Raw genomic sequence first — 27540 nt, forward strand, 5'->3', positions numbered from 1 at the left:
TAAAAAGCGGGTGGGCCCTCTGTGCGTCCCTCTCTTTCATTTCTGCTCCTTCCTTCTGTCTGTCCCCTCTCTCCCTCTCTCCCTCTCTCTCTCTCTCTCTCTCTCTCTCTCTCTCTCTCTCTCTCTCTCTCTCTCCCTCTCTTTTCCTCTCTCCCAATAAAGCTCTAAAAAGGTAACCATGGCCTATGACTCTCCTCCAGCACTGTCCTCCATCACGGGCGGTGGCCAGCCACGAGCAGCATGCTGTTTAACCAACATCTGTCAGACTCTCTGCCCTGCTGACTAGCTGACTCCATGGTGCTCTATGGCTCTCTTCATCTGTCAGTGCTTTGAACACCCTCCTGTTGGCCAGGACACAGTTCAGCCCTGTTCAAATGTTATCATTGTGCCCCCAAAGAAGGTCTCCCACCCTCCCAGTCCCAGAGCAGTGTGCCTCTCTGAAGCTCCTCCCCTTGAGAAGATGTTTCTTCAGCCTATAGGAGCCATATGCCACTCAGTGAGAACAGCCTTGGAGACCACCCTAGGCCTGCCACATGAAGCAATTCAATATCATACATGTTGGCCAGATATGTATTCCCTGGGCAACCATCCCACAACCCCACTCCCATGCTTGAGATTTGCTTAATGGCTTGTGTGGTCTCAGGAAGCAGCTTCAAGCCCAATTCTAGGAACAGGGTGAACTGTAAACAGAAACCAACCCAAGGGGTGCAGAGAAGAGAAAGATCACAAGACCCTAGGTGTGAAGCTGGATCAAGCCTTGCCTGAAGCCTGTCCTTTGGTATGTTTCATTTCTATGAAACCATTGAGTTCTTTTTGCTCATCTGAGTAGATTTTCTATTACTTATCATCCAGAATAGAAAAATAAATAGTGTTCACAGTAGCCCTCCAGACCCTTTCAAAGCAGTTGGGAGACCTGGGGAAAACATGGACTTACTTATTTACTGGATTTCTTTCCCTTTCCAAATTAACATTTTCTCTGTCGGCAGAAACCACCTCTGCTCCACCCTCCACTGTATCTCTGATTCTTCCTCCTCCATGCCTTCAGAAATCCTCAGGACATCCTAAGGGCAAAGCTCCCTAACCCATCCTGAGGTGAGCAACCTCCGCTTCCTCTCCTCTGGTTCCTCCAAAGGCTACCACCATCCCTCCCGCCACACAATGGTGGACACAGCATGGACCTAGCAAAGCCTCCTCACGAGATGGGACCTTCTCAAAGAGCTTGCAGCCCTGTCCCTGCTCTGCTTTCTGGGTGAGGTGTGTCCCTGGCTCTTGGGCTCAGGCAGCAAGCCTTCAGGGCCTGGCTGCCAGGTTCTCTTGGCTCAGCATGAAGCAAGAGTAACAGGGTACCAGCTCCATCATGTCAATCCGGTGGCGCCTCAGCCTGAATCCCACAGTCCTGGGAGGGTCAGAGGAGTGGGGGATAATAGAGGGGTGTAGGGGGAGGATCCCTCCAGGGCCCAGGGACCTGGGCCAGGGGAACCAGCTCATAGCAGGAAATAGGAGAAGCCTCCCGGTTGACAGGAAGAGACAGCCAGCGTTCCATGCCCTGAGGCAGAGGCCTCTCTTCTGAAGCCTTGGAGCAAAGCCTTCCAGCTCTGCGTTTTCTCAGTGCGGTCCTGCTGCTCCTGAGGATTAGTCTGGTTCCCGCAGGAAATTTCAGAACAACGCCAAGGCCAAGCTTCAGACCACAAGGAAAAGGTGTCTGAATCCAGGCAGATATTTTAAGCAGGGTGTGGAAGCGGAGAGGAGGGAGGAAGTGTGTGTGACGAGGTCAAAGTCAGAGGTCAGGCCACCCTCCCAGTCCGAGTCTCTTACCTGAACAAATGATAGCCTCCCCAGAAAGGTGGGGGTTCAAGCGGGGAGGGGGGAGGGGTTCTTCAGAAGGGAGGGGGCAGATGGTACTGGCCACTGGGCCGGATATCAAGCCTCAAGGCCTCCATCCCAGCTGCTTCCGCCTCCAAAATGCTGGCCCAGAACTGACAACACCCCACTGGCACCCTGGTCTCCGCAGACCCCTACCACCCACAGTCTCCCTCATTCAGGGACTGTAGACACACAGTAACACAGTCTGGGGATCTGTCTGCTTTATCCTGAGATAGTCAAGAGTTCATTCAAAAGAGAGTTGGGTTGGGGGAGAAAAGGATGATGAAAATAGGGTAATCCCAAGAACTCAGGGAGCATGTGCAAGACCACCAGGCCCCGGAGGAACGAAGGAGCAGCCAGTCCTGGGCCAGGAAGCAGCCTGTGCCCCCTTCTCCAGAGTAGACATCTTCAGCTAAAGGGCTTCACCAGCTTCATGGCAGCATAGTTCTAGGAGGAAGACAAGGATACAGACACGTGGTCAGCCCTTCAGGGAAAGCTCGGTGGGAGCTGTTCTCACTGGGGCTGAGGACAGCTGCAGGTGGGCATTTAGGCTCCTGGGTCTTCACTACTCGCCTGCAGCCTGCCTTGCCCACCCACCAGCCCACGACAGGCTCCACACTCTGCCCTTACGGCACTCTCATCCACCCAGCAAAGCTGACTCCGGCCATTTCCACCATTCCTAGCCCCCTACTCTCATACACGCAAAGGGGAGGCCCAGGGCTAACTCATCACCAAGTCACTATCCAGCAAGCCAGAGAGTGGGGTGTGGGTACCTAGGACAACCCATAACAGGGGCCAGCATCAGAGATGGGTCACCCTCCACAAAGCCCTTCCTGCTGCAGGCCTGACGGGAGCCTCTCCTCTCCACCACTCCTCCCAGACGCCATGAAAACACACAACACAACACGGGGCTCTTAATTGGGACAGTATGTTCTCCAGCGCCGGCCTGGAAAGCCAACCCTGGAAACAAAGCCGGCCCTCCTTCCCCGCCAAATCGCTTCTGCTGCCCCAATCTGGCCCCGCTCCCAGCAGGCTCAGAGGGGCCAGAGGAGTCAGAAGTCCCCCCTCACCCCTCCTAGGGGACTCTCCAAGACTGTGGGGGTGGTCTGACAAGATGGGTGCCCTGCACTGGCTAGAACAGGCCCTCTGCCCTACCTGGCTGAAAGCAGGTAAGCTGACACGCCCAGCCTTCATGAAAGAGGCCAGGTGACTGGGGACTTGGATAGACAGAGATGGGATTGTGGGCTGTAGCCAGGCCTGCACACAGAAGGTATATATCCTGATCCTGCTGGCTCCCCCGAAGCCTGAAGCCCTGGCCTGAATCCACCTGTGTTCCACATGCTGCTCCAGGAGGTCAGTACATAAAGAAGACGCTCAGGGAAATGAAAGGAGTGTAACTTAGCTACTGGAGCCCAGGCACCAGAGGAGACTCTCTGCTCAGAGTCCCCAGAAGTGTTCCTCAGCTGTCTTCAAGAGCCAGGAGCAAGAAGACCTCCAGGCTAGATGGGACTGGCCTTTCTTCCAGCCACAGCTCTGAGACCTAAGCCAGCCACTCATGGGCCTCACAGGGCTGGGCCCAGCTGGGCAGGGTAGGTACCAAAATAACCATGGTGATGGCACTTGGGGCAGGCACTTGCTCTCCAGGCCCTTAAGTAAGAGACTCAGCTTAACACGCAGCAGCTCGAAAAGACAAACAAACCCGACCTGTGCCCATCAGAAACTTGGGCCTCACACAGTCCAGCCCCTTCCACACACAAGGTCACACACACAGAGGCTGGTGGGAAGTCGGTGGAACCCATGTTCCTAAGTTCAAGAACAATGCTCCATCTCCTACAACAGAGGGTTACTCCTTCCTTCCTGTGCCAGAGGGCAGCGTCCTGCTGAGCCAGCCCAGAACTCTGCATCCCAGGAGTTTCCCAGCAACACCGAAGCGGATGCTGCCTGGACCATAGCTGGAGAAGCAGAGTAGACACCAGCTCTGCCTTCTAACTCACGGCCGTAATCATCAGTGTCCTAACTACTGCCTAGGGCATCTGCCTCACAGCTTCTCCCTTGTGGCCCCCAGGCCCTCCCCTCCTGGACATACACACCTACTTCCTCAAGCCACCCCATTCTCTGAGTAGAAGCCGACCATACCAAGTGAGAGAATGTGACTTGAGTCAGGCCAGAAGAGGGGGCTAGACCTCTACCTCACGTCCCCAGCCCTAGCTGGCCCAACTGCCAGACACCGATTCCGGGTCACCTTTGGTGGCAGCTCAGCCCACCCAGAGGAGACCTGACTTGGACACTGTATTTGTTGTCTGACTTTCCTTGAAGTGTCCCCTTAAATGGCACGAACTTCGACCCTCACAGCCTGGACCCACCCAGGACCTCAGTCAGTTTGGCCAGTCCTGCTCAGTCCAGCAAGTATTTCAATAGGAGGTGGAGGACAGAGGCTTGCCCCACACCACCACAGGCAGAGCCAGGGAGCTAAGGACCAAGCAGCCCTGGATGGTATGGCCATGGTGGCCCTGGTATCTCTTGGTCAGATGCCAGTTGATTCCTACCAGATGAAAGGGACCCCAAGTGTGTACCCTGCCATTGAGGGACTCCAGATGCAGTCCCTGCTTGTTCCTACTTTCTCCAAGCCCCCACTCTATCAAGGTCCTCAGAGGACCTAGCAAGTGCTGTCCTCTGTTCCACCACCTCATACTTTCCCTTCCCCATGCAGCTCCACCCCACCCTTCAACAGGCTCCCCTGCCACCCTAGGTCCAAGCCTCCTGTTGTGTGAATTTCCCCCAAACTGATCTTGTTAAAGCTCAGGAAGCAAACAAAACTTACAAGTCCCAGGATGCTCCTGAAACTTACAAGATTCACAAGTCCCTCCCCCAAGGCTATTCCAGTATTACACAGTGCTAGGAAGAAGAGACTCTCCAGCTAGTGGAGCTTCCTGTGCAAGTCATGCATGCAGGTAGCTCCAGGAATGCATCTTCTGAGTGTTCCCAGCCATGCTGGGGTAGGCTTTTCAGTGGTGTAACTGCCTCTGAGTCTCACATGCTGGAGTAACTGCAATCAACTCATTGGCTCACCAGGCTAGCCACTTATTCACATGTCTCCAGGAAGTCACACAACCCCTCCCCGCCTGCCTGTCCCTTGATAGCCATTCTTAGGCACTTGCTCAATGAGTAAGGATTCCCCAGGGACAAGGCTTTATCTCCCTCCTACCAGTTAGGGGACACCGAGACCTGGGGTTCTACCTCCTCATTGGAGCAGGTCACTGGTTGCCACCAGACTCTGGGAACACATGGAAAACAAGGGACTCCCCCAAGGCAGCATCTCCCACATCAGGCCTGCTCACCGGGAAGGCGTAGACGAAGATGCCCAGGAAGAGCAGGAGGATAAAAAGGATGATGAAGAGGATGATGGCACACCGGAAGCGTCGCCACAAGATGAACTTCATGGTCTTGTACGGAGAGGTAAACCACAGGAAAGAGGTGTCAGGGCGCCTGGAGGTGAGATCCCAGGGGTCAGCAGAGCTCCTCTGCCGGACTGTTTCCTTCAGACTCTGCTCTCAGCTGGGACAGTGGGTCAAACAGCCTGGCTATGGGAGAGGCGCACCCTGCCTCCATGGCCTCTGCCCCTCCTCCCAGAGCCTCTGCTGAGGTGATGCTTGCCTGTGCCACCTGTGTTCTTGGTGCTGCTGAGCCCCATCTTCAGGACCCCTTGCTTATGGCCCTCTTCCCTTCTAAACCCGTACTCAGCCACAGATCGCTCCCAATCATGTGATCTGTGGCTAAGCTTCCAGGATGCCTTGTTTGGTGAGTGAGGGTACACTGGCCCCCAGATAAGCCAGGCTGGCTGCCTCTGGGGACCTGGCTGGGCTGGACATTGGGAGGATGGAGAAGCCATAAAAGCCCATTGCACTCACCCACTCCCAACAAAGAGCTGCAAACCCCACCCCTCGATCAGTAAAACAACTCAAAGAACACAGAGAGCTTTGTGTCTCACTCTCGGCCTTTGTAACATCTGCTGGCTAGCTCTGGGTCTTGGGACTTCCTCCTTTGTCCATCGGATCCCAGCATGCTGGGGTAAAGGTGCCTCTCCCTGCTCTCTAACCCCACAGCTTGGGGACAGCACTGTGATAAAGTGAGCCACCTACACTCCCTTTCAAGAACACCATGGTGAGTGGTGTCAAAAACAGAACTGAGTCCCAAAAGCGTCATCAGCAACTGCCCAGGAGGCTGGAGGACTTCAGCTGTCCCTCTCCCATTTTGTTTTAAGCTGGAATGACCTCATTTAACTTTGGTGAGCTGAGTCTCATCTATGAAATGGAGGCAACTACCCAGCAGGGGAGATTCCAGGACACTGGACTCTAATATAGTATGTTTGACACAAACCCACAGGGAACAGCTTCTTTGGGTGCCTGTTTCTTTTTGCTTTATTTGTTTTTGTGTTTTGGATTTTGAGACAGTGTCTTGCTATGTAGGCCAGGTTGGCCTGGAACTCACTATCCTCCTGCCTCAGTCTCTCAACTACCAGGATAACAGGCCTGGCCCTTCTGCCTGGCTTTGTACCTGCTTCATGAATTAGTTGAAGAGCCCAGTGTTCGATAGGGCTGTGTCCATGGCCTGCATCTCTCTAAACCATGGTAAAGCTATGTACCTGGTGCTTCCCAGATGGCACTGGCCTGCATCCTGAGACAAGTGACTGACCTTGGATCCTCTAGCTTCGGATTCATGTTAGGTTCATCCCGACCCTGGCCAGCGGGCCGTTCCTCATGTTCACTCTCTGCAACGATCTCCAAGGTCATTTCCAGCTTGCCCTGTGAACACCAATGGAACCTTATTGGCACCTCTGGACAGTGCAGAGCCAGCCCATGACAAACAGAAGGACTACATTGTCATTTTTATTTTTTAAAATACAAGGTTGCGGGGCTAGGGTCGTGGTTTAGCAGTGCTTACTGCTCAATTTCCAGCTCACAGAGAGATGGCGATTCACAACCACCGTACCCTCTTCTGACACCTACTGGACCCTGTACACCTATGGTACACATACATACATCAGGCACAAACAAACACAGACACATCAAATAAAATAAGCACATCATAGTTAGTGTCAGTTACCTACTCCACACAAAATGGAGTCAAATGAGAAGAGACTACTCTCAGCTGAGGAACTGTCTAGAAAACATTGGCCTTCGGGCATGTCTGTGGAGTATTTTCTTAATTGTCGATTGATGTGAGTGATGCTGTCCCTGGGCAGGTGGTCCTGGGCTGTATAAGAAAAGGTAGCTGAGCAGGTCAAAAGAGGCAAGCCAGTAAGCAGCACTCCTCCATGGCCTCCACTTCAGCTCCTGTCTCCAGGTTCTTATCTTAAATTCTACAGTAATGGACAATGGGACAATGACCTGTAAGTCAAATAAACAAACCTTTTCCTCCTCAAGCTGAATTTGTTCATGGTGTTTTATCACAGTAACAGAAAAGCAAACTATGGCTATATATATATAGATAGATAGATATAGATATAGATAGATAGATAAATATAGATATAGATATAGATATATAGATATATAGATATCAAAGCATTGGGTTGTTCTAATCACAAAAGCGTTCAGAAATTAAAGAACTATATAAAGAAAGGGCAGTCACCCCACTTACTCGATGTGGAGACAGGTATTCCCCGCATTCTTTTTTACCATTTTAACCTTTGTGTTACTTTATCTTATTTTATTGGTTTATTTTTAATTGTGTGTGTTTTAATTAAATGGGTGACTGAGAAGGCCAGAAGAGGGTACTGGATCCCCTTGAGCTGGAGTTACAGATAATTGTGAGCCAACCAATGTGGGTGCTGGGAACTGAACTAGGGTTTTCTAGAGTAAGACTGAGCCATCCCTCCAGGCCCCTGTCCCAACATTCTCACTCACTAGAGCTGCAAGTGTAGGAGGCACGGCACTGTGTGTGCAGCTCTGTAGCTTTTGCCCTTGCAGAGACATTTCTCCATATAATTATACATCATTTAAAGTTTGGTTCCTAATGATTGTAAAGCACCCTATGGTTGGTTGACCATAATTTATTTAATACTACTTATTTTGGCTCATTTTATGTTTTTTTTCAATTATTTGAAAAGAATAAATAACAGTACAACAAACATCCCAGAACCTAAATTTTTATTTTTATCCAGTTATTTTTTGAGATGGGAGTTTAGCCGTGGGATGGCAAAGTCCAAGGGTATAGACATTGTTAATCCTACGTTGTGTGGTGCCCAATTGCTTCCCCACAGAGTGAAACAAACCATGCCTTCCCCGGCAGAAGGAACTGAGGTCTGTCTCCCAAAACTTTACCAATGTGAATGTTTCTGGTTTGTTTGTTTTGTTAACCTAATTTAATAGACCAAAAAGCATCTTTTAAAATAGTTCTTTAGTTACTAGGAAATAACTCTCTTCTCGTGTGTAATGAGTGTCTATGCTGTGAATTAGCTCTGCATTTAGCTTGCTTCCTTTCCCTCTGGGATGTGTCCCTTATTGGTTATCACAAGTCTTTGTACAAGGACATTTTCCTTCAAAGGCCACTTGAGGGCTGGCCAACTACTCTCTCTAAAGAACCAGTCAGAGCTTAACTTCCTCCCTGGTGCTGCTTTGGACTCCAGGGGAGGACTGTTCACCCCAGTCCTCTAGTCACCCCTCCCCCACCCACCAGAGCAGACCCCTGTCAGGCAAGAATGATCCTTGAGTGGGTCCTGCACCAACAGAAGAGGCATGGCCTCTGTCCATCCAACAGGAAGCCCCATTCAGAAACATTCGGAACCAATCTCTATAAGGCCATTTGTCCAATTCAGCAGGTCTCCCCTGCATCAGGAGCCTTGAGAGAGGAAGGCTGGAATAGGAAGGGGGAGAAACCCTTAGAAAATAGAGGAGACAGAGAGGAGGGCTCAGTCAATAAAGCGCTTGTCCTGCAAGAGTTAGGACCTGAGCTAGATCCCCAGAACCCACACGGACCCCCAGGCATGGTGATGTGCTTGAAATTCCAGGATTTGGGGAGCAGAGACAGGCTGTTTCCTGGGGCATGCTGGCCAGACAGCCTAGCCTAATGAATGAGCCAGAAGCCAACGAGAACTCCTGTCTTCGAAATCAATCCTGGCACCTGAGGATTAGCACCAGAGATTGACCTTTGGCCACCTCCCCCGGCCCAAACCTGTCCATTCACATACACACAAGCATGCACATCTACACACAGAGAGAAGAAGGGGGAACAGTGTGTGCCGGTGTCCCTGGGTTCCATGGGAGAGACAGCCCATGCCCTCCACCGCACTAGAGAGAATGGACTCACCGCCAGCATCTTCTTCTCACCCTCCTCTGTCACGCAAGGCCACCATCCTTTCACTGTCTTCTGCTCAAAAAGGGACACGAACCATTCAGGGTGGAAGGTGTCATCCAGCTGGTCCAAGGAGCACTTCTCAGCCGTCTTGGCTGGCTTGGGCATGCGGTTGAGATCCAGTTGCAGGGAGCCTGTGGCAGAGGGATGCTCTTAGTGGATGTAGCAATCGCTGTCTATTCAGGACCACTCTGGGTGGGCACATTCAGGAGCCCATTGTCACCTCCTCAGCTTGTCCAAGGGGTTAGCTCCACCAGCTCCCCAGCTCTTGTCCATTTCCTCTTCCCTCGACACAGCCTCCCATCATCCATTCATTCAGGCATGAGTATGTAATCTACCCATTCTGTTTCCTCACCTCACCCTGAGCACAGATGCCCACTTCTGCAGTATATCTAATCGTACAAGCCCTTCACACACCCATGGCCTCCACACACTCATCCATTCGTTTGCTTAAAATGATTTTTATCATGGTAAAATATATACATAGATATATACACACATATATATGTATATATAATATATTATATATATATATATACATCCATATAGTGTAGGTGTGTGTGTGTGTGTGTGTGTGTGTGTGTGTGTGTATGTTTGTGTGTGTATATGTGTGCTGGTTAGGTTTGTTTATTCCACTTGACACAAGCGAGGATCATCTGGGAAGAGGGAACCTTGCCTGAAAAAATACCTCCATTAGAAAACACCTGTTGCCATTTTCTTGATTAATGATTGATGTGGGAAGGCCCAGCCCACTCTAGGCAGTGCCACCCCTAGGCAGGTGGTCTTGAGTTGTATAAGAAAGCATGCTGAACAAGCCATGGGGAGCAAGCAAGTAAGCAGCATTCCTCCATGGTTTCTGCTCTTGTTCCATGTCTCCAGGTTCCTTCATGCCTTAATTTCCTATTTTGGCTTCCCTTGATGATGGACTGTAACCCATAAACCAAGCAAACATTTTCCTCTTCCACTTGTTTTTTTTTTTTTTTCTTTTTTTTTTTTCCACTTGTTTTTGGTCGTGATGTTTATCACAGCAATTAGAAAGCAAACTAGGACAGGGTGTGTGGGTGAGTACACAGAGGTATGGGGATGTGCATGTGAGTGTGCATTTATGTAGAAGCCAACGGTTGATATTGGGTGTTGTGGTGGTTTGAAAAAAAATGGTCTCCATAGACTCAGGAAGTGGCACTATTAGGAGGTGTGGCCTTATTAGAGTAGGTGTGGCCTTGTTGGAGGAAGTGTGTCACTAGGCTTTGAGGGCTCAGATGTTCAAGCCAGGCCAGTGGCTGCCTGCCAATCAGGATGTAGATCTCTCAGATACCTCTCCAGCACCATGTCTGCCTGCATGCTGCCTTGCTTCCTGCCATGGCAATAATGAACTAACCCTCTGAAACTGTAAGCCAGCCCCAATTAAATGTTTTTCTTTATAAGAGTTGCCGTGATCATGGTGTCTCTTCACAGCAATAGAAGCCCTAACTAAGACAGATGTCTTCCCTAGTCACTCTCCACCTCATTTTCTGAGACAGCACCTCTCACTGAACCTGGAGCTCAAAGATCAGTTGACTGGTCAGTGAGCCTGTCTCCACCTCCTCAGCACTGGGATTATAGACACAAGCTGACACACTTGTTTCTTTACGGGTGCTGGGGTCCAAACTCAAATCCTCATCCTTCTGCATGGAAAACATTTTACCCACAGAGCCATCTGCCAACCCCCACTAATTCCAACTCAGTGGCATTAGATAGCATCGTGATGTTACACAGCTGTCTCCACTATTTCCAGAAAGTTCTCATCCTCAAAGAGGAACTGTCTGCTAAGCAGTAACTAACTCTCTTGTCCCCTCAGCCCTGGATACCAGTGTTATCTTGTCTGTGTGGACATGACTCTTATAGTTACAAACATCTGCCCTTAGGTGTCTGATTTATTTCATTGAGCAAAATGTTTTCAGTCTGTCCATATCCCTGTATGTCAATATGTCTTTTACAGTTGAATCATATTGCCGTAGGGAGACAATACATTTTATTTATCCAATCATCTGTTGGTGGACATGAATCATCTTCCTCCCATGATGCCTACAGACTTCTGATGGCATACATGGGCCAAGTTCTCTGTTTCTCTTTTGAGACATAAAATATGTGATTAGGAAATGCAGTCTAGGGTGGAGAAGAGAAATCTGAGGTACCCAAAGGCAGTATTTGTTAATGGTTTAAGTTTCATTTAAAAAAAAACCTGTTTACCACTTTGAATGTTGTTTATTTTCTCAGGAAAAATGAAATTTTCTTTTGAAATAAACTTTCCAAAGCCTCCTTCATAAAGGATAGACTGATGCCAAAATATCTGTTTTTTAAAAAAGATTTCATGCAAAATTTAAAGGCAGGGTCCAGAGAGATGGCTCAGTGGGTAAGAACATGTATAGGACCCTCCCAGCTTCCATGCTGGACAGCTCACAACCACCTGTAATTCTAGTTCTAGCAGAAGCACATGCCTCTAAACTCCACTGGCATCTGCATTCATGTGTAGAAACATACACACAGACACATATTAAGAATTAAATAAAAATAAAAATGGTAGAAATTATTTGTAATGTATCCTTAATATATAAAAATCTCTGAACATTACAAATAATTAAAAAATGAACATTCCAAAACCACGAAAAAGAATCACCAATAGTATAACAATAGATATATTTTAAAGTTCTACCTCAAAAACAACAAATACAAATGAGAAATAAAATAGCATGTTAGGAATTATTTTTAAAAAAAATAATAGCAAAAGCCAGTGTTTAGGCGCAGTGGTGCCCTTGTTCATACAGAGCACAGGGGAAACCTTCCTGAGCAGCAGCTGAACAAAGTGTTTCAATCTGTGAAAATGTGCAAAGACTTAAGAGATCTTTTGCCTGGAGTGAGAAACTGTGAACAATGAGTTCAAAGATGGATACTGAGGGTGGGAACCACTCACACTGGAGAACCTGAAGATAGCCAACATCCCCCAAGAGATACAGCCAATCAAAACAGGGTACATCTGCCTGATGGAATGCCAGGCAGACATCTGTGTGGTAATGCAGATGTCTACGTAGACAGACACCTACTACGGTCAGGAGAGGACAAGCCCATTCACACACACAGGGAGATATTCAAGTATACACATCATACATGTGTATATGTATAAAATGTGGATATGATGCAAAAGTGTTCATTTATATTCATATATGCCAGGCTATCTCTAAATGATGAAATAGGGAAAAAATACATTGTTTAGTTCTATTTTTCTATAAGAATCCTGCATAGAACAGATAAAATAACAAGATTCAAACTTAGAGTCATCATTTTTACACCCCACTATTACAATGAACTCCCCAAAATAGCCCCATCCCATGTGTCACAGCTGGCCCTGGAGTGACAGGGGAGAGGAGGTGGGCAGGAAAACCAGCACACAGGCAGGCAGGCATGCCCATCAGGACCTAGAGCTATGCAAAAACACACTCCTCTCTGACTTCTGTAGACAAGGGCCACCCAGGAGGGCATCTGTGACCTGTCCAGAGCCCCCTTGCTGCCAGATGATGGGGCAGAACTTGAAACCAGGGATCCTGACCTCCCAGGCTGCCTTTGTTATGATTTTACTATTTGTTTTCAACAGTGGTAAAATTCACACAACACAAAATACACCACTCTAGGGGCTGGAGATGCCCAGCAGTTAAGAGCACTTGCTGCCCTTGCAGAGGACCCAGGTTTGATACCCAGCTCCCACAAGATGGATCACAACCATCTGTAACTCCAGTTACAGGGAATCTTGCTGTGGGATGGTCTGCGCCTCCTCCTCAGTTTTAAGCAGTCATGTACCCAGAAAAAAAACACGCCTCTATCAGGCCAGATACCCCAAGGTCACTGGCGGAGCGAATTCTCACAACAGGATCTGATGCCCTCTTCTGGCCTCTGTGGGCACTGGTAATGGACATGGTGCACATACATGATTGCAGACCAAATACTCATATGTATAAAGTAAAAACAAATCTTGAATTTCTAAAAAAATCCACCACTCTGAGCATGTTCAAATCTATGGTCAGGAGTTGTGCTATCATAGACCTCCACCTAATTCCAAATATTTCCAGCACCTAGAAAGAAACCTGTCTTTTTGCCTACCAGACACTGGCTCCCCACGCTTCCCGTTAGTCTACTCTTTCCTGCTTTGGATGTGTGTGTGTGTGTGTGTGTGTGTGTGTGTGTGTGTGTGTGTGTGTACATGTTTGTACAGACGTACATTTGTGTGTACATGTACCTGTGCCTTTAAAGGCCAGAAATCAACCTCAGATGTTGTTCCTCAGGGGCTATCCACCTTGTTTTCTGAGACAAGGTCTTTCACTAGCCTGGAGCTGGCCAAGTAGACTACATTGAGTCCCTAATGAGTATCAAGAATCTGCCTATCTCTACCTCCCCAGCTCTGAGATCACAAGTAAGTGCCGCCACATCTGGCTTTAAAAAAAAAAACACCAAAAACACGTAAGTTTTGGGCTTAAAGCCAAGTGCTCAGGCTTGCACACCAAGCACTTTGCTGACAGAATCGCCTCCCTGGCCTTCTTCCCCTCTTTAGATCTGCTGGGTGTGGGCTAGATGTGGAATTATGTAGTACTTGTCTCTCCTCCTCTGCCACTTAGCATGTTTTCAAGGTCCCCCAAATGGAGTCGGGAGCAGTACCTCTTTTCTTTGTGTAAATGAACAATGTACAGGTATGGACAGACCACGTTTCATCATTTTCCTACTTTCGGTAGCACTGTTACTAACCTGTTTCTCTCCCAGCACCCCCTGCTGGCCCCATACCACTCCCCCTTGTCTTCATGCCTACCCTTCGGCCCAGCTCCCCATGCCTCAGCTTGGCTTCTCAGGCTGGCCAACCACAGCCCTGTTCATCAGGAGAGTCTCTGAGTCACAAAGATAAGCAGTGACCTGGTCCTCACAATGTCTGGCCTCTGCACTGCTAAACGGTCAGAAGAGAGGCCAGGCAGCTGCGATGACCAGCGTACCCCTGCACCGGCTTCTGCCCACGCCCCTGCTCTTCCTCATGAGTTCCACTATCTAACACAGCTCAAGGATCACCTCTGCTAAGGACCCACTCCAAAGCCACCCTGATCTGACAGTGTTCTGTGTTACATACTGCACTGAAGCTGGAGACTCACTGACCCTGAACTTCTTGAGGGAAGCTAGAAGGATAGAAATGAGACTTACCCAGAAAGTCATCAAAAGAGAACTTGTCATTGTCCCAAATCTGGAAGACCACACGTGCTGGGATCTTGCTCTCTGTCTTGTCAAGTCTCCAGAAGGCATCCTGACCCAGAGTAGGATTAAGGAAGCAAGGTTAGAAAAGTTTATCCACAGCCACAAACAGGGAAGCTCTGCTAGCCTGGGAGGCTACAGGGTACAGGCTGGAGCAGTGTATCCCTGAGGGTCATGTCCAAGCCAGGTCCTAGCAGAAAGACTAGGAAGGGCCTGACCATGGTCAGGGGTGTGATAGCTGGTTTTTAATGTCAACTTGCCACAACTTAGAATCACCTGAAATAAGAGTCTCAGTTGAGGAACTGTCTAGATGATGTCGGCCTGAGGCATGTCTGTGGGGAATTGTCTTAATTGTTAATTGATATAGGAAGGATCTGGCTTATTGTGGGTGGCACCATTCCCTAGGCTGGGTCCTCAACTGTCTTCCATCATTCTAAGAAGGAGATGCAAACTTTCAGCTGAGAAACTCAAAGCACATAGAGTGTCCAAGGACACAGAATAGGGAGTGGCAAGCTGGGATTCAAACCCAGGCAGTCAGGTTCCAGGGTCCTGCTCTCAGCCCTAAACTGGGCTTTGCATATGTGGTCTCTGGAACGTGTGGGCTGGCAGAGAGCATCAGAGTGTACCCCCAGCTATTGTTGAGAGGAAGCAAAGCACACTGCTGTAAGTAGCTGGCAATGAAGCAGGTCCCCAGATCCTCCTTCCTACTCCTCTAGCTCACCCCCACCTCCAGGGCCCACCAAGAAGTTTCCCCTTCCTGCTAGAAGAGGACACTTGGCCTCATGGCTTCTCTCCCATAGCCCACAGGTCAGTTCCTTCCGGAACCAGGCATCTGAGAGATGTGGGAGTGAGTTGGCCAATGGGTCTAAGCATTCTCCACCTGGAGGACTGTCACTGGGCTTCTCTGTTCACTGTGGAACAACCTGAGCAGGTAGCACGTATAAGAAACATCCTGTGGGGCCAACCTAAGACCTGGCCCCACATCTCCTGGTACGAGCTGGGGAATTAGATCAGGTTAGCCCAGGTAACCACAAGAGTGTCTGGCCCCAGATGCCATGGAGATGGTTAATCTTCTATGTCAACTTGACAGTATTTAGAATAACCTAGGAGACACACATAGAGCTGTGTCTGTGAGGGTGTTTCCAGGAAGGTTTAACAGGGGAAACATCCTCCCTGCAGGAGGCATCGTCTCAGGGGCTGGGTTCCCAGAATGAATAGAAAGGGGGAGAGGAGGAGGACAGCTAAGTACTAGCCGCCTCCCGCCCTTGCTTCCAGTTCTGTGGAGAAGTCACTGCACATTCCCCACACTACGCCTTCCATGATGGACTGTCTCTCTTTAAACCATCAGCCCAAATAAACATTTCATCCCTTACATTTCTATCAGAGACAGTGTTACAGCAACAGCAACAAGTAGCTGACGAGCCCACCAAACCTGCCACGAACATCCCAGCCTTCATAGTCACACACACACACACACACACACACACACACACACACACACACACACCTCACCAAGCTTCCTAAGGGAAGACCGTGGCCACTGTCCACAAAAAGTGGCCATTACGCACAGCGCCATAGCCTGGGCTGCGGCCTGCATTGAAGGAAAGCAGACCAAGGCTGGCCCCAGCCACCCCTCTCTGTCTCTGCCTCCTGCTTGGCTGCCTGGCCCAGCCTCCTGCAGGTGCCTGCTTCCTCTAGCCAGCTTTTACAGCCAGCTCCAGGCTGCCTGCAGGGCTGCCAGCAACCTCCATTCCTCAGCAGGCTGGTTTACGGGCTCAGTAATGAGCCCGAGGTTCAAACAGCCCCTGGTGGGAGCAGCTGGTCAGGGGCTCAGCCTGGGGAACGAGCCCCCCCAGGTCCCAGGCGCTCATTATGCTCCCGGCCTGGGCCCTTTTACTGGCTGTTTATTTGCAGGGTGGGGTCCTGCCTGCACGGCAGACCCCGGTGGGTGTGCTGGACTCCAGGTGGGGAAGAAGGCTGAACAACCAGCGGTGGTTCAAAAAAGTGGGATGAAAGGAGACCTTGTGTTTTATGACAGTCTCGTCTGGTTAATGGGGTCCCTGGAGGGCCTGCCCGCCTGCCAGGGGCCCCAAAGCTCATGGCAGAGGGCTGCTTCTGCAGCCAGAACCTGGGAGCCCACAGCCTTTGCAGCCCCCGCCCTCACCCCCCCCCATCCTGTCTTCAGACCAGCTAATCAGTGCCCCACTGTGGGCAAGCTCCACCTGCCTCTCAGGATCCAGCCCTAGAAGTGTCTCCTAGCCCTGCTGCCCTCCTGGCCATTTCTACTTGATCTGTCTCTCCTGTCTCTGTCAGCCATTCTCTGCGTGGGGACTCGTCTCCTCCTCCTCCTCCTCCCTAGACGTGTGTTGCCTCACTCCTGGGCACCTTCCTCCTCTGCATCCCACTCCCTTTGTGGGCCCTTCCTTCTTCCATCAGGCCAATGACACTCTTTCCCTGTGGCCTAAACAAGCCATTCTGTTTGGACTCCCTTTGTGAGTCCGCCAGCTTGCCTTTCTTACCAGGGCCTTCAACAGAAACAAAACACCATGGGTGCCAGAGCAGGGCCAGCCTGGCTGTTAGCCAGCCCCTGCGACTGGTCCTCAGAACTGACAGGTGACAACTCCCCGCTACCAACCTGCAGGCCCTCACCCCATCCCTCCGCCACTCCCTCCTTACGCGGCCGCATGTGCCTGCCTGGGTGCATGTCTCTCGTCATCATTACAGCTACTCCCCATTTTTCCATCCATCTCAAATCACTTGTCCTAGTGCCAAATTCTCTTCTTACTTCACTGAAGGAAACAGGAAGCCCTTGCTCCAGACATGCCTGGCCACATCCCCCCCAATGTGGTAAAAAAAGGCTGTGGCCCCTCCCATTCTAGCAACCCATGTGCATCTCTGCCTCAATTTCCCCACCCAGGCCTACCCCGTTGTAGGGCTCCCTGAGCCCTGGAGATGGTGTGTACAGTGCTGGTCTTTCTGCTTTGCTCCTAGCCTCACCCTCCCCGTCCACAGCTAGAGGAGAGGTCCTTGTGTATTCGATGAAGGCTCTCAGACAGGCACAGTGTCTGCTGAAGCTCAAAGCCTGTAGAGAGCCTGGGCGCTGCTGGACTTCACACAACCCTGCTGCTAAATTCGGCTTTCTTTTCCGGTGGCCCCTACTGCCGTCTCTGGGTTGAAGAATCCCTGTAGCCCTGATAAATCCCTATTTTCTTTTGGATGGCTTCTGAATGTTTGGCAAGACACTCTGGTTTCTCTGAGGTGCAGATGAGTCTGTGTGTTGGGCTGGGCCGGTTCAGGCGGGGGAGGGGCAATGAAGAGAATTCAGAGGTCCAGGAAGCCAGTGTATTTGGACTTTCCTTCAAGGTAAAGGCACACTGGGGCCTGGGGAGACAGGTGTCGCTGAGGCTGTGATGAGCTGCCTCTGGGTAGAAATCAGACCAACAGTACCCAAGCACATGCAGGCACGCACTCTGAGAGGGGAGCACCTCCAGGAGCCATTGGTATCAAAGGAGGAAGGGGCTGAACGCATCACCGGGCCTTCCTCAGACCATCCTGGCTGAAGACCCACATAGTCCCATGCCCATGCATTGTGCTGTGCTGCCCTCATAGGGTAGATCAGGTGTGGGGAAGAGGCTGCCATCTTGAACTTGGACCATTCAAGACTGCAGAGACCAATATTTAGATGAGACCTAAATTTAGAGCTGCTAAGAATCTAAGCCACCCCCCATCCCCACCCCCACCCTGAGCAGGCCAGCTCTGCCCTTCAAGGAGTATACAGCTGGTTCTCCCCTCTGCCCCTGTGATGGCCATGCTGGGCCTCCAGACTCTTCTGCCTCAAGCCCCAGGATCTTCCACGCTGCTAAGTGTACGTGTGGAATGGTAAGATAGGCAGTGGCAGCAGAGCTTGAACTTGACTGTGTGTTAGGTGTGTGCTGTGTGGTTGTGGGTCATCCTGACAGGTAGAGACACTGGCAACAGTAATACTCGCCAAAAAAGAAAAAGACATGGGGTACAGAGATGGTGGTGACACCCTTGAGGGTAACAGGGATAGGGGTCAGAGCTGCCGGGGTAGTAGAGAGAATGCATCAGTGTCAGCCGTAATCACATTAGCAGTGTGAAGCCACGAGAGCCTGATCCCCAGGCCAAGGGCCACTCACCTTCTTGGCGACAGCACAGACTTGCTCAGCGGGCAGATAATCGAATGGGAACACAAACCTCCAGTTGAAATTACCCTCGCCACCAAGGGAGCGGTAGTGCACATCTGTCTTCTGTTTGTGTTCTTCAAATCCCACCATCCAGCTAGCCACACATGGAAGAGGACAGTCCTCATCAGCCCAAAGCTCACAAATTCCAGGACATTTCCCACAGACCTCCACAACCAGGTGGGCAACCTTGACTTGGACCAGTAAAGAGTTTGGAAGGGAAAGAACTTGGTAAAGGAATTCCCAGGAAATCTCCATGGTGCCCATGGCATACCACAGAAAAAGACCATCTAATGTCTCAGCAGGTCCCCCAAGAGCATCCTCGGTCCTCGCCATTTTATAGTTCAAAGAAATTGAGGGAAATGACTCCCCAAAGGTGCAGACCACCACTGTGAGACCTTCCTTGGATGGGCATCTTCTCTATCTCCACACCACAGATCTGCACAGGGAACACCCCCACCCACCCCATGGGAGCTGGGGGGTGCCTGGAGCTGGCCCAGGTGAAAAACAACAGGATCCTACCCTTTCACATAGATGTCACTCATCTTCTCCCCCGTGAGGCTAAGGTCATCCAAGATCACATCTTTTGTGTTCCAAATAATACAACGCAGGAAAAACCTGTGGGGGTAGGCAGGGAGAATGTATCTGCATAGGTACTCCAGCAAGGATATGATGTCCCCACCTGACTGGCCAGCTCATCCAAGGAGTCCTTCCACCTGGCTGGCTGGACACTTAGCCAGACCAAACAAGCTGTGTTCCAAGATCCCAGTGAACCCGAACCTGTCCAACAGGCAACCTTCTTCCTCTCTCCCACAGTTCACAGTTGTGGTGGCCCTTCTGCCTCCAGCCCAGCTAGAGCCCATGGCCAGGCTAGTACCTTCTAGCTCTCCGTGGGGTGATGTTGAAAGGGGGTCCAGGCCGGCCCAGCACCTTTGGAAATAGGTCAATCCACATCTGTAACTTCCCCTGTAAAGACACAAGCAGTTTATTCATGTTCTACATGAATGCGTGTATGCACGCGCGCGCGCACACACACACACACACACACACACACACACACACACATTTCTCATTGCATCCATAGTTTCTGTACATGCCTAGTGTGCACACCTGGATATCAGGACAAAGGCTCAGCACCTAGGAAAGGAGGGACCCTAAATAGATCGATGCAGGACCCACCACAGACCAGAGACCACAGCCCTCCAGGCACAGGCTGCTCAGAGACACTGATGTGTCTGTCAGCTGTGGCCCAGTGTACAGAGTGATGTGTGCAATGCCGCAGAGGGCCAGGGAGCCAGAGTATTCATAAGGACTCAGGTCTCTGTGACAGAAGCCACTTTCCCTGCCTAGTTCCCTCGGCAAACCCAGGAAATTTTCTCTCTCTTAAAATGCAAGAATTAAAGTAACTTGGTTCAGTAACATCTGTAGGATCAAGGGGCTGAAGGACGAGAGAGTTTAACCTGGGCTGCTCTGGGAGGCTGGGAGCCAGCCCACCTAGGAAAGAACCTGCTCCTCTCAGAGACATCCTCAGAGCTTCCCCTGGCTTCCTCCAACCAGCCTGGCTGCTAGTCTTAAGCTTGTTCTCCTTGTTCACCTGTCTTCCAGAAGGGGAGCCTCCAGCCCCCTAACCACTCTCCGTGGGCCTCTGCTTTCTAGATGTCCTGGATCTAGTCTGAGCCCTCAGCTGTAGCTCAGTACAGGACGACCTTCTGGGACTAAACCACTATCAACGGCAGATAGAGGACACCCTTAGGCAGGGTTGAAATGGAAAGGCTTCAGACGCCCAGGCAAGGCAGAAGCCAGGCTCACCTGTGCCTAAAGCAAGCTCTAGCTTTGTGTCCCAGGCAGTAAGGGCCAGACCCTGAAAGCCCATGTAGATGACTCTGGGAAGAAATGAGCCACCCATGGAGAGAGTGACAGATCTCCAAGTCCCCCAGGGTGTTTTGGCTGTTGTGGCCATCCTTGGGATGTAGCTCTCTGGGGTCCAAGGACTCCACAGCTCAAGGGACAAGGACTTACCTGCTCAATATCTGGCTGCAGAGGGCTGTAAAGAGGCCGTGACTCCACATGCTCAGGGACCAGGCCTTGCTGCTGAAGGACATGCAGGGCTAAGCGTTCCTCCACTGGGCCTAGGTGTGGGTTCGGGAGTCTACCAGCCTCTGCCCCGGAAAAAACAAGAAGTGACCGGGGATGTGAGAGACAGCAGTGCTGCCTTCCTCTGAACGTTGGGTAGAACTCCTGGGGGTCACAGGGAATCCCTCTTCATGGCAGACCATCCCCACAAAGATGCACCGTGCTGGTCTTTATGCCTCGCTTTCTACGAGGGAAATGTCACCGCCCACAGACTCCAGACTTCAAATACAGATTCCCTGTTGCTCTCCTTTCTTACAAGTCTTTTCTAGAAAATTCTTAGTTTCCATCCACACAATCTTCCTTGTCTTCCAAAGCCCACTCATCCGTCTATTCTTAAGTACTCCAAACTCTGAGCTCCAGCAACCTGTACGTACAACCTGTACAAACCTGGTAGCACTCAGATGCCAGAATGATGCCCTGGTTCACCTAAGTTGTCGTGTGAATGGCAGTAGCTACACTCGGAAATCACAATGAATACTTCTACAGAGGACCCGTGTGCCATGCGCTGCTCACATAAATGTTAGCATATCTGATCCCTAGAAGGACCCTAGGGGCTGATTACCACTGACATCCCCATTTCACAGATATGAACCCTGCAGAAGCCCTACACCTGTGCACTGGGGCAGCTGGGATCCGACTCGTTAGGAAAGGTAAACACGTGCTTCTTCTGCCTCCCGCTTCTGGTGGGACAGCTCCCCACTGCCAGGTGACTTGGAGACAGGTGCTCTGAAGGGAAGAAGCCAGGCTCATCTCTGTACCCAAGGCCTTGGCTACAGGAGTGCAGGAATGATGAAACCCATATGCACCCCCACACTCACACACCCACTCACTCACCCATGCACCCACTCATGTATGCTGTTGGGTTACCGTTCTTTGGAGTCAAGCACACTGTCATATGGTGGGTGCTGCAGGGCCAAGAGTGTGGCCTGCACACAGCTGACTGGTGACTTTGGGAAGGTCATTAAGTACCCCTGGCCAAGGTGAGGCAGATGCTGGACCTCAGGATTTAATGACCTAGAGCCCCTGTGCTAAAGTTGCTAGCCGAGCAGCGGTTGCCCCCAGAGGAAATGAGACTCCCCCCTCAACCAGACGCACATTCTTAATGGCTGAGCCTGGCTCAAGCCCTGGGAGAGTCGGGAACACAGAGCAAGGAGGAGGGGGTGGGGCACAGGCATCAAAGCTGCCATTTCCTTTTTTATAACCTCAGCACCAGCCCTGACATCAAACATCTCTGCAACAAGCAGGAGGCGCAGGGCCAGCTGGGCCTGTAAACACCTCAGGGAGTTGGAGCTGCTCTAGGTGGGCGATGTGGGAGTGTGGGCATCTCAGACACATGGAGAGCATGTGGCAGGGCATCTCAGCTATCCCACTGGGCGGAGCCAAGGGCAAGGATGAGGTGTGGCAAGGCCTGTGGGCTGCCCGCGGATGCTTAGGTGTAGGGGCTTGGAAATGTTCACCAAGGTCAAACAAGCAGGCTAGCACAACTCAGTAGCAAGAGCTCCTCAGAAGCGCATGTACCACAAGCTCTGACTAAAGTCTGACCACCAAAAGGAGACAGATTCTGCCCGACCTCAGTCCTGCCCACACACTTGCCTGAAATCCCGCCTTCTGTTCGAGTTTGCTTTCTTTTCTGGTGATAAAACACTCTGGCCCAAAGCAGCTTAGAGGAGGGAAGGACTGACTTGGCTTACACTTCCGGGTTATATTCTGTCATTGAGGGGCAGTCAGCACAGGGCTGAAGAACCAGAGGAACGCTGCTTACTGGCTCACTCACCCGCTCGTGCTCAGCTTGCTTTTTTCCACAGCCCAGGTCCACCTACCTAGAGATGGTGCTGCCCACAGTGGGCTGAGCCCTCCCCCATCAACCAAGACAATCTCTCACAGACATGGCCACAGATCAACCCGATCTAGACAATTCCTCAATCAAGGCTCCTCTCAGATTACTCCAGGCCATGCCAAGTTGGCAATCAAGGCTAACCCAGATACCCTCCGACGACTTCACCATGGTTCTGGACAGAGATCTGGCGTGGCTCCACCTTGACCTCTGACCTACAACCCAGTACTCCTTTACTCTGCTGATGTGGTGTGTGTCCACCTGGGCCTTTCCGATGAGACAAAAAGCCCACTATGGCTGGGACAACAGGGCAGCTCACCTATCTCCTCAATGGTGTATTCCTTATCCTGAAATGTCACTCGGTTTGTCCGGTACACGGGGGCCTTGACCCTGTGCTGCTGGCAGAAGAGCTGGAGGAGTTGTGAGGGGCGGAGCTGGTCTCTCCACTGGTTTGGTCCAGAGCTGAAGCCCAAGAACAGGACGAAGATGAGACCCTCCGAGAACACAGAGGGGGTGCCCTCAGTAGCCTGTGTACCCCACGCTCACACGGCATTGCCTGCCCTTCACCGTCACAGCGCATGCCCCTTCTGCATAGCTCAGCGTCCCCATCTCACAGGTGGGGAAACAGAGGCCCAAAGAGCAAAGGACTGACTGAAGCGCTCATGAAACTGGAACTCAAATGCCACACACAAAGGCCCCTGCCAGTCACAGAACTCCCTCAGAACCAGCTGAAGCTCCTTCATACTATCTTCTCCTTTCCTTCTCTCCATCATCCCTCCCTCTCTCCTTCCGGGCACCCAGTCCCCTGCAGACCTTGGTGTGTGTCACAGGACACTGGAGCCGGGTATTAGTGGCACATGCCTTTAATCTCAGCACTCAGAAGGCACAGGCAGGTGGACCTCCGAGTCTAAGGATAGCTTGGTCTACAGAGGGTGTCCCTGGACAGCCAGGGCTATACTGAAAGGCTGCATACACTGATTCAAATTCTAATCTTGCCAGTTACAAGCCTCTGTTTCCACGTCTGTGGGGTGGGAGCAGTTGGGTTCAAGGAGAGAACACCTGGGCTGGCACCTTGCACTAAGTAAGAATCAGGCTTGGCCACTTACACACAGTAGGTCTGTGGGAGCCCACAGCCAGCCTAGGGCACTTACACACAGTAGGTCTGTGGGAGCCCACAGCCAGCCTTGGCCACTTACACACAGTAGGTCTGTGGGAGCCCACAGCCAGCCTTGGCCACTTACACACAGTAGGTCTGTGGGAGCCCACAGCCAGCCTTGGCCACTTACACACAGTAGGTCTGTGGGAGCCCACAGCCAGCCCTGGGCACTTACACACAGTAGGTCTGTGGGGGCCCACAGCCAGCCTTGGCCACTTACACACAGTAGGTCTGTGGGAGCCCACAGCCAGCCTAGGATACTTACACACAGTAGGTCTGTGGGAGCCCACAGCCAGCCTTGGGCACTTACACACAGTAGGTCTGTGGGAGCCCACAGCCAGCCTAGGGCACTTACACACAGCAGATCTGTGGGGGCCCACAGCCAGCCTTGAGCACTTACACACAGTAGGTCTGTGGGAGCCCATAGCCAGCCCTGGGCACTTACACACAGCAGGTCTGTGGGGGCCCACAGCCAGCCTTGAGCACTTACACACAGTAGGTCTGTGGGAGCCCACAGCCAGCCTTGGCCACTTACACACAGTAGGTCTGTGGGAGCCCACAGCCAGCCTTGGCCACTTACACACAGTAGGTCTGTGGGAGCCCACAGCCAGCCTAGGATACTTACACACAGTAGGTCTGTGGGAGCCCACAGCCAGCCTTGGGCACTTACACACAGTAGGTCTGTGGGAGCCCACAGCCAGCCTTGGGCACTTACACACAGCAGATCTGTGGGGGCCCACAGCCAGCCTTGAGCACTTACACACAGTAGGTCTGTGGGAGCCCACAGCCAGCCCTGGGCACTTACACACAGTAGGTCTGTGGGAGCCCACAGCGAGCTCCAAACTTGGACAGCAGCCTGTTCTCCAGGTCGATGACTGTCTCCCCAATCTTCTCGTCCTTGGAGAGGAGGTCATAGTCATAGAGTGTGATCCTCAGGTCCTTCTCCAGAGGCAGGGTGCAGGTGAGCTCGAACATCCTGCAGGAGAGCCGGCAGAGTCAGACACTGCAAACCCGGAGGCATCCACCCAGTGTGGGGGAGTCAAGGGGCTAAGAGCAGAAGACTGAAAACCATCCTAGGGGTTCCCCCCTCAGGTCTCCCGTCACTTCTAGAACACGCCACCCATAGTGCAGCTGTACTTGGCATGTCTCTGTGCCTTTGTGTGTGCATGTGCACGTGTGTGTGTGTGCACATGTGTGTGTGCATGTGTTCATGTGTGTCAGGTTTTCCTAAACTGAGCTGGCTGCTTGGTTCATGCACCCCATAATGAATAGATGAATGAGATGGAACACAACACTGACACCTGTGTTTCTCTGTGGCGCCAGGAGACAGAGATGGGAAACTCTGTAACGGAGGGCATTCCCAGAACCTACTTTCAGGACTCCCGGGGCTGTACACCAACTTCCAAGATGGAATGGAAATGGCTCTTGGGAGGGAGCTCCTGTGAAGTCTATGCGCGCGCGCACACACACACACATACACACACACACACACACACACACACACACACACACACACACCACATAACCACTACCCCTGTGCCAGGTGCCAGAGCTCATGAAACCCCTTCTCTCCACCCCCCATCCTCTCCTAAGCATGGCAGCAAACTACTGCTCGCTGGCTCTGGGGCTGTCTCTCCAAAAGCTGCAGCCAGAGTGACTTCAACTGAGCCAACAGATGCCAGCATGGATGCTGCATGGGAAGACCAGGATTCCACAGGTGCTAGAGAAACAGCCATGGGCCTCCCCCACCTCAGAACACTTATGAGCAAACTGCAACTCGGGCCCCCAGGAGCCAGCCACATGCCGCAGCGCTCAGCCCTCTCCTCTTGCTGGGGCCCCCGGGAGCCAGCCACGTGCCGCAGCGCTCAGCCCTCTCCTCTTGCCTTAGAGTTGCTCATGCCCTGGCTGTCTTGGGTCTACCCTTCATCCCCTAGCTGACTACCATAAAAGCATGTGGGCACTAAAAGAATAACTGCTGGTAACTTGGCATTTGCAATGGACAGGGACAGTAAGGGACACTGGTGGACAACCAGTGAGCCCTCATAAAGACTCCTGGCTAATCATAACATACCAGCGACAACATCCTCATTTAGGCAAAGGTACCAGTCAGGTAAGCTGCTAATGAGGAACTGGGGGAAGGGTATATGGGAACTCCAGTCTGTAAGAAATGCACCTTCTGAGTACTCATGCAGTCTCTGGTCTTTGAGGTGACTGTCTCTGTGCTTATCCATGAGCTCCTGACAAGGTTTGAGCATGCGCTTGCAGACATAAAAGATCCATAATAAAGGCTCTGCTCCACGAGACAAAGACTTCCTAAGTGGCAGTCACATCTGCCCACTGAACTGTGTGTTTTCCATGCCAGCCCCTCTACCCCAAACCCAAGCCACTTCCCACTTACTTTCCAAATACGGGCTCCAGGGTGCAAGGGATGTAGTTATCCTGGTCACTCACTGATTTCTTCCCTATGGAGATCTTGATGTAAGGGTCACACTGGAAGACACAGAAATGAACAAATAAAATCACTGGGTCAAAGTGTCTTTGGGGCTTCTGGCTTCCAATGGCCATCAGAGAGCTGTGATGCAGATAGTGTCCTGTCCGGCCCGGGGCCCATCCTCCACATGACACCACACCACACCACACCACAATACACTATACTATACCATGTCAGACCTACCACACCACGCCATACCATACCTTATCACATCGTACCATACCACATCACACTACACTGCACCACACCACAGCATACATACCACATCATACTATAACACACCACAGCATACCATGCCACACCATACTGTAACACATCACAGCCTACTATGCCACACTGTACTGTAACACATCACAACATACCATGCCACACTATATTATAACACACCACATCTTACCACACCACACCACACCACACCATTCTGCACCTTACCACACTACAGCACAATACACTATACCATACACACCATGTCAGACCCACCACACCACACCATACCATACCTTATCACATCGTACCATACCACATCACACTACACTGCACCACACCACAGCATACATACCACACCTTACCACACCATTATACTACACCATACCATGCCATACCATACTATACTCTGTCACGTCATACCATACCACACCATACCATGCCACATTGCATCACACCACAGCATACCACACCTCACCACATTACACTGTACCATACCACATCACCTCACCATGACATACCTCACCCTGTCCCCCCTATGGCCAGACAGGTCTTCTAGCCTCTCACACCTAGCAGTGGAAAGGGTGAGTGTCCTATACTCCTGACCCACTGGCACATGGGAAGAGGTAGGTGTGGTTAGACCCCAACCCTCACACACACATGACCATATATTCCTAGGCCAGCTTGGGGTTCTCTCTATTTTCAAGTGGCCTGTTTCCAAAGATGGAATGAGACAGACAGGGCCACATTTTGTCCACAAGAACAGCCTGGGCCTGTCTTCTGGACGCTACCTCTAAGCAGCAGCAGACTTGGCACCATCCTGCGGGAATATGACGAGAGAGAAGAGCAAAGGCCAGCGCAGTGCCGGGAAGCCTTGAAGACTACAAGCCAGGGTGACAGCCGTATCCTGGAGGCCATCCGTGCTGCCCAGGCCAGAGTGCTGACTTCTCGTCTTTGAAAGGCAAGGCTGTGGGGATTGGAAACCAGGCTTCTGCCCCAACCTTAAGGACACACACTGGAGCCTGAACCCATCTAAGAGGACAAGGAA

The 27540-nt window shown here is 51.4% G+C and overlaps 1 protein-coding gene across 7 annotated transcripts in view; it reads right to left on the reverse strand.

The window, feature by feature from the left end:
* Nucleotides 1-2062: 2062 nt before the first annotated feature.
* Dysf (dysferlin) overlaps nucleotides 2063-27540 on the reverse strand; it is a 201702-nt gene continuing 176224 nt past the window's right edge. For all 7 annotated transcript variants that reach the window (XM_059258091.1, XM_059258090.1, XM_059258087.1 and 4 more), the window contains 12 exons: nucleotides 26196-26287; nucleotides 24603-24773; nucleotides 22961-23103; nucleotides 20694-20833; nucleotides 19552-19640; nucleotides 19197-19292; nucleotides 18630-18771; nucleotides 14425-14524; nucleotides 9169-9347; nucleotides 6556-6665; nucleotides 5202-5349; nucleotides 2063-2310 (listed from right to left, as the gene is read on the reverse strand). In XM_059258091.1, the coding sequence (XP_059114074.1) occupies nucleotides 2272-2310; nucleotides 5202-5349; nucleotides 6556-6665; nucleotides 9169-9347; nucleotides 14425-14524; nucleotides 18630-18771; nucleotides 19197-19292; nucleotides 19552-19640; nucleotides 20694-20833; nucleotides 22961-23103; nucleotides 24603-24773; nucleotides 26196-26287 (1449 nt within the window). In that variant the 3' untranslated portion in view covers nucleotides 2063-2271. The remainder of the gene's footprint in view (nucleotides 2311-5201; nucleotides 5350-6555; nucleotides 6666-9168; nucleotides 9348-14424; nucleotides 14525-18629; nucleotides 18772-19196; nucleotides 19293-19551; nucleotides 19641-20693; nucleotides 20834-22960; nucleotides 23104-24602; nucleotides 24774-26195; nucleotides 26288-27540) is intronic.

This window comes from Peromyscus eremicus, chromosome 3, assembly GCF_949786415.1.
Source record: "Peromyscus eremicus chromosome 3, PerEre_H2_v1, whole genome shotgun sequence".
Lineage (NCBI taxonomy): Eukaryota > Metazoa > Chordata > Mammalia > Rodentia > Cricetidae > Peromyscus > Peromyscus eremicus.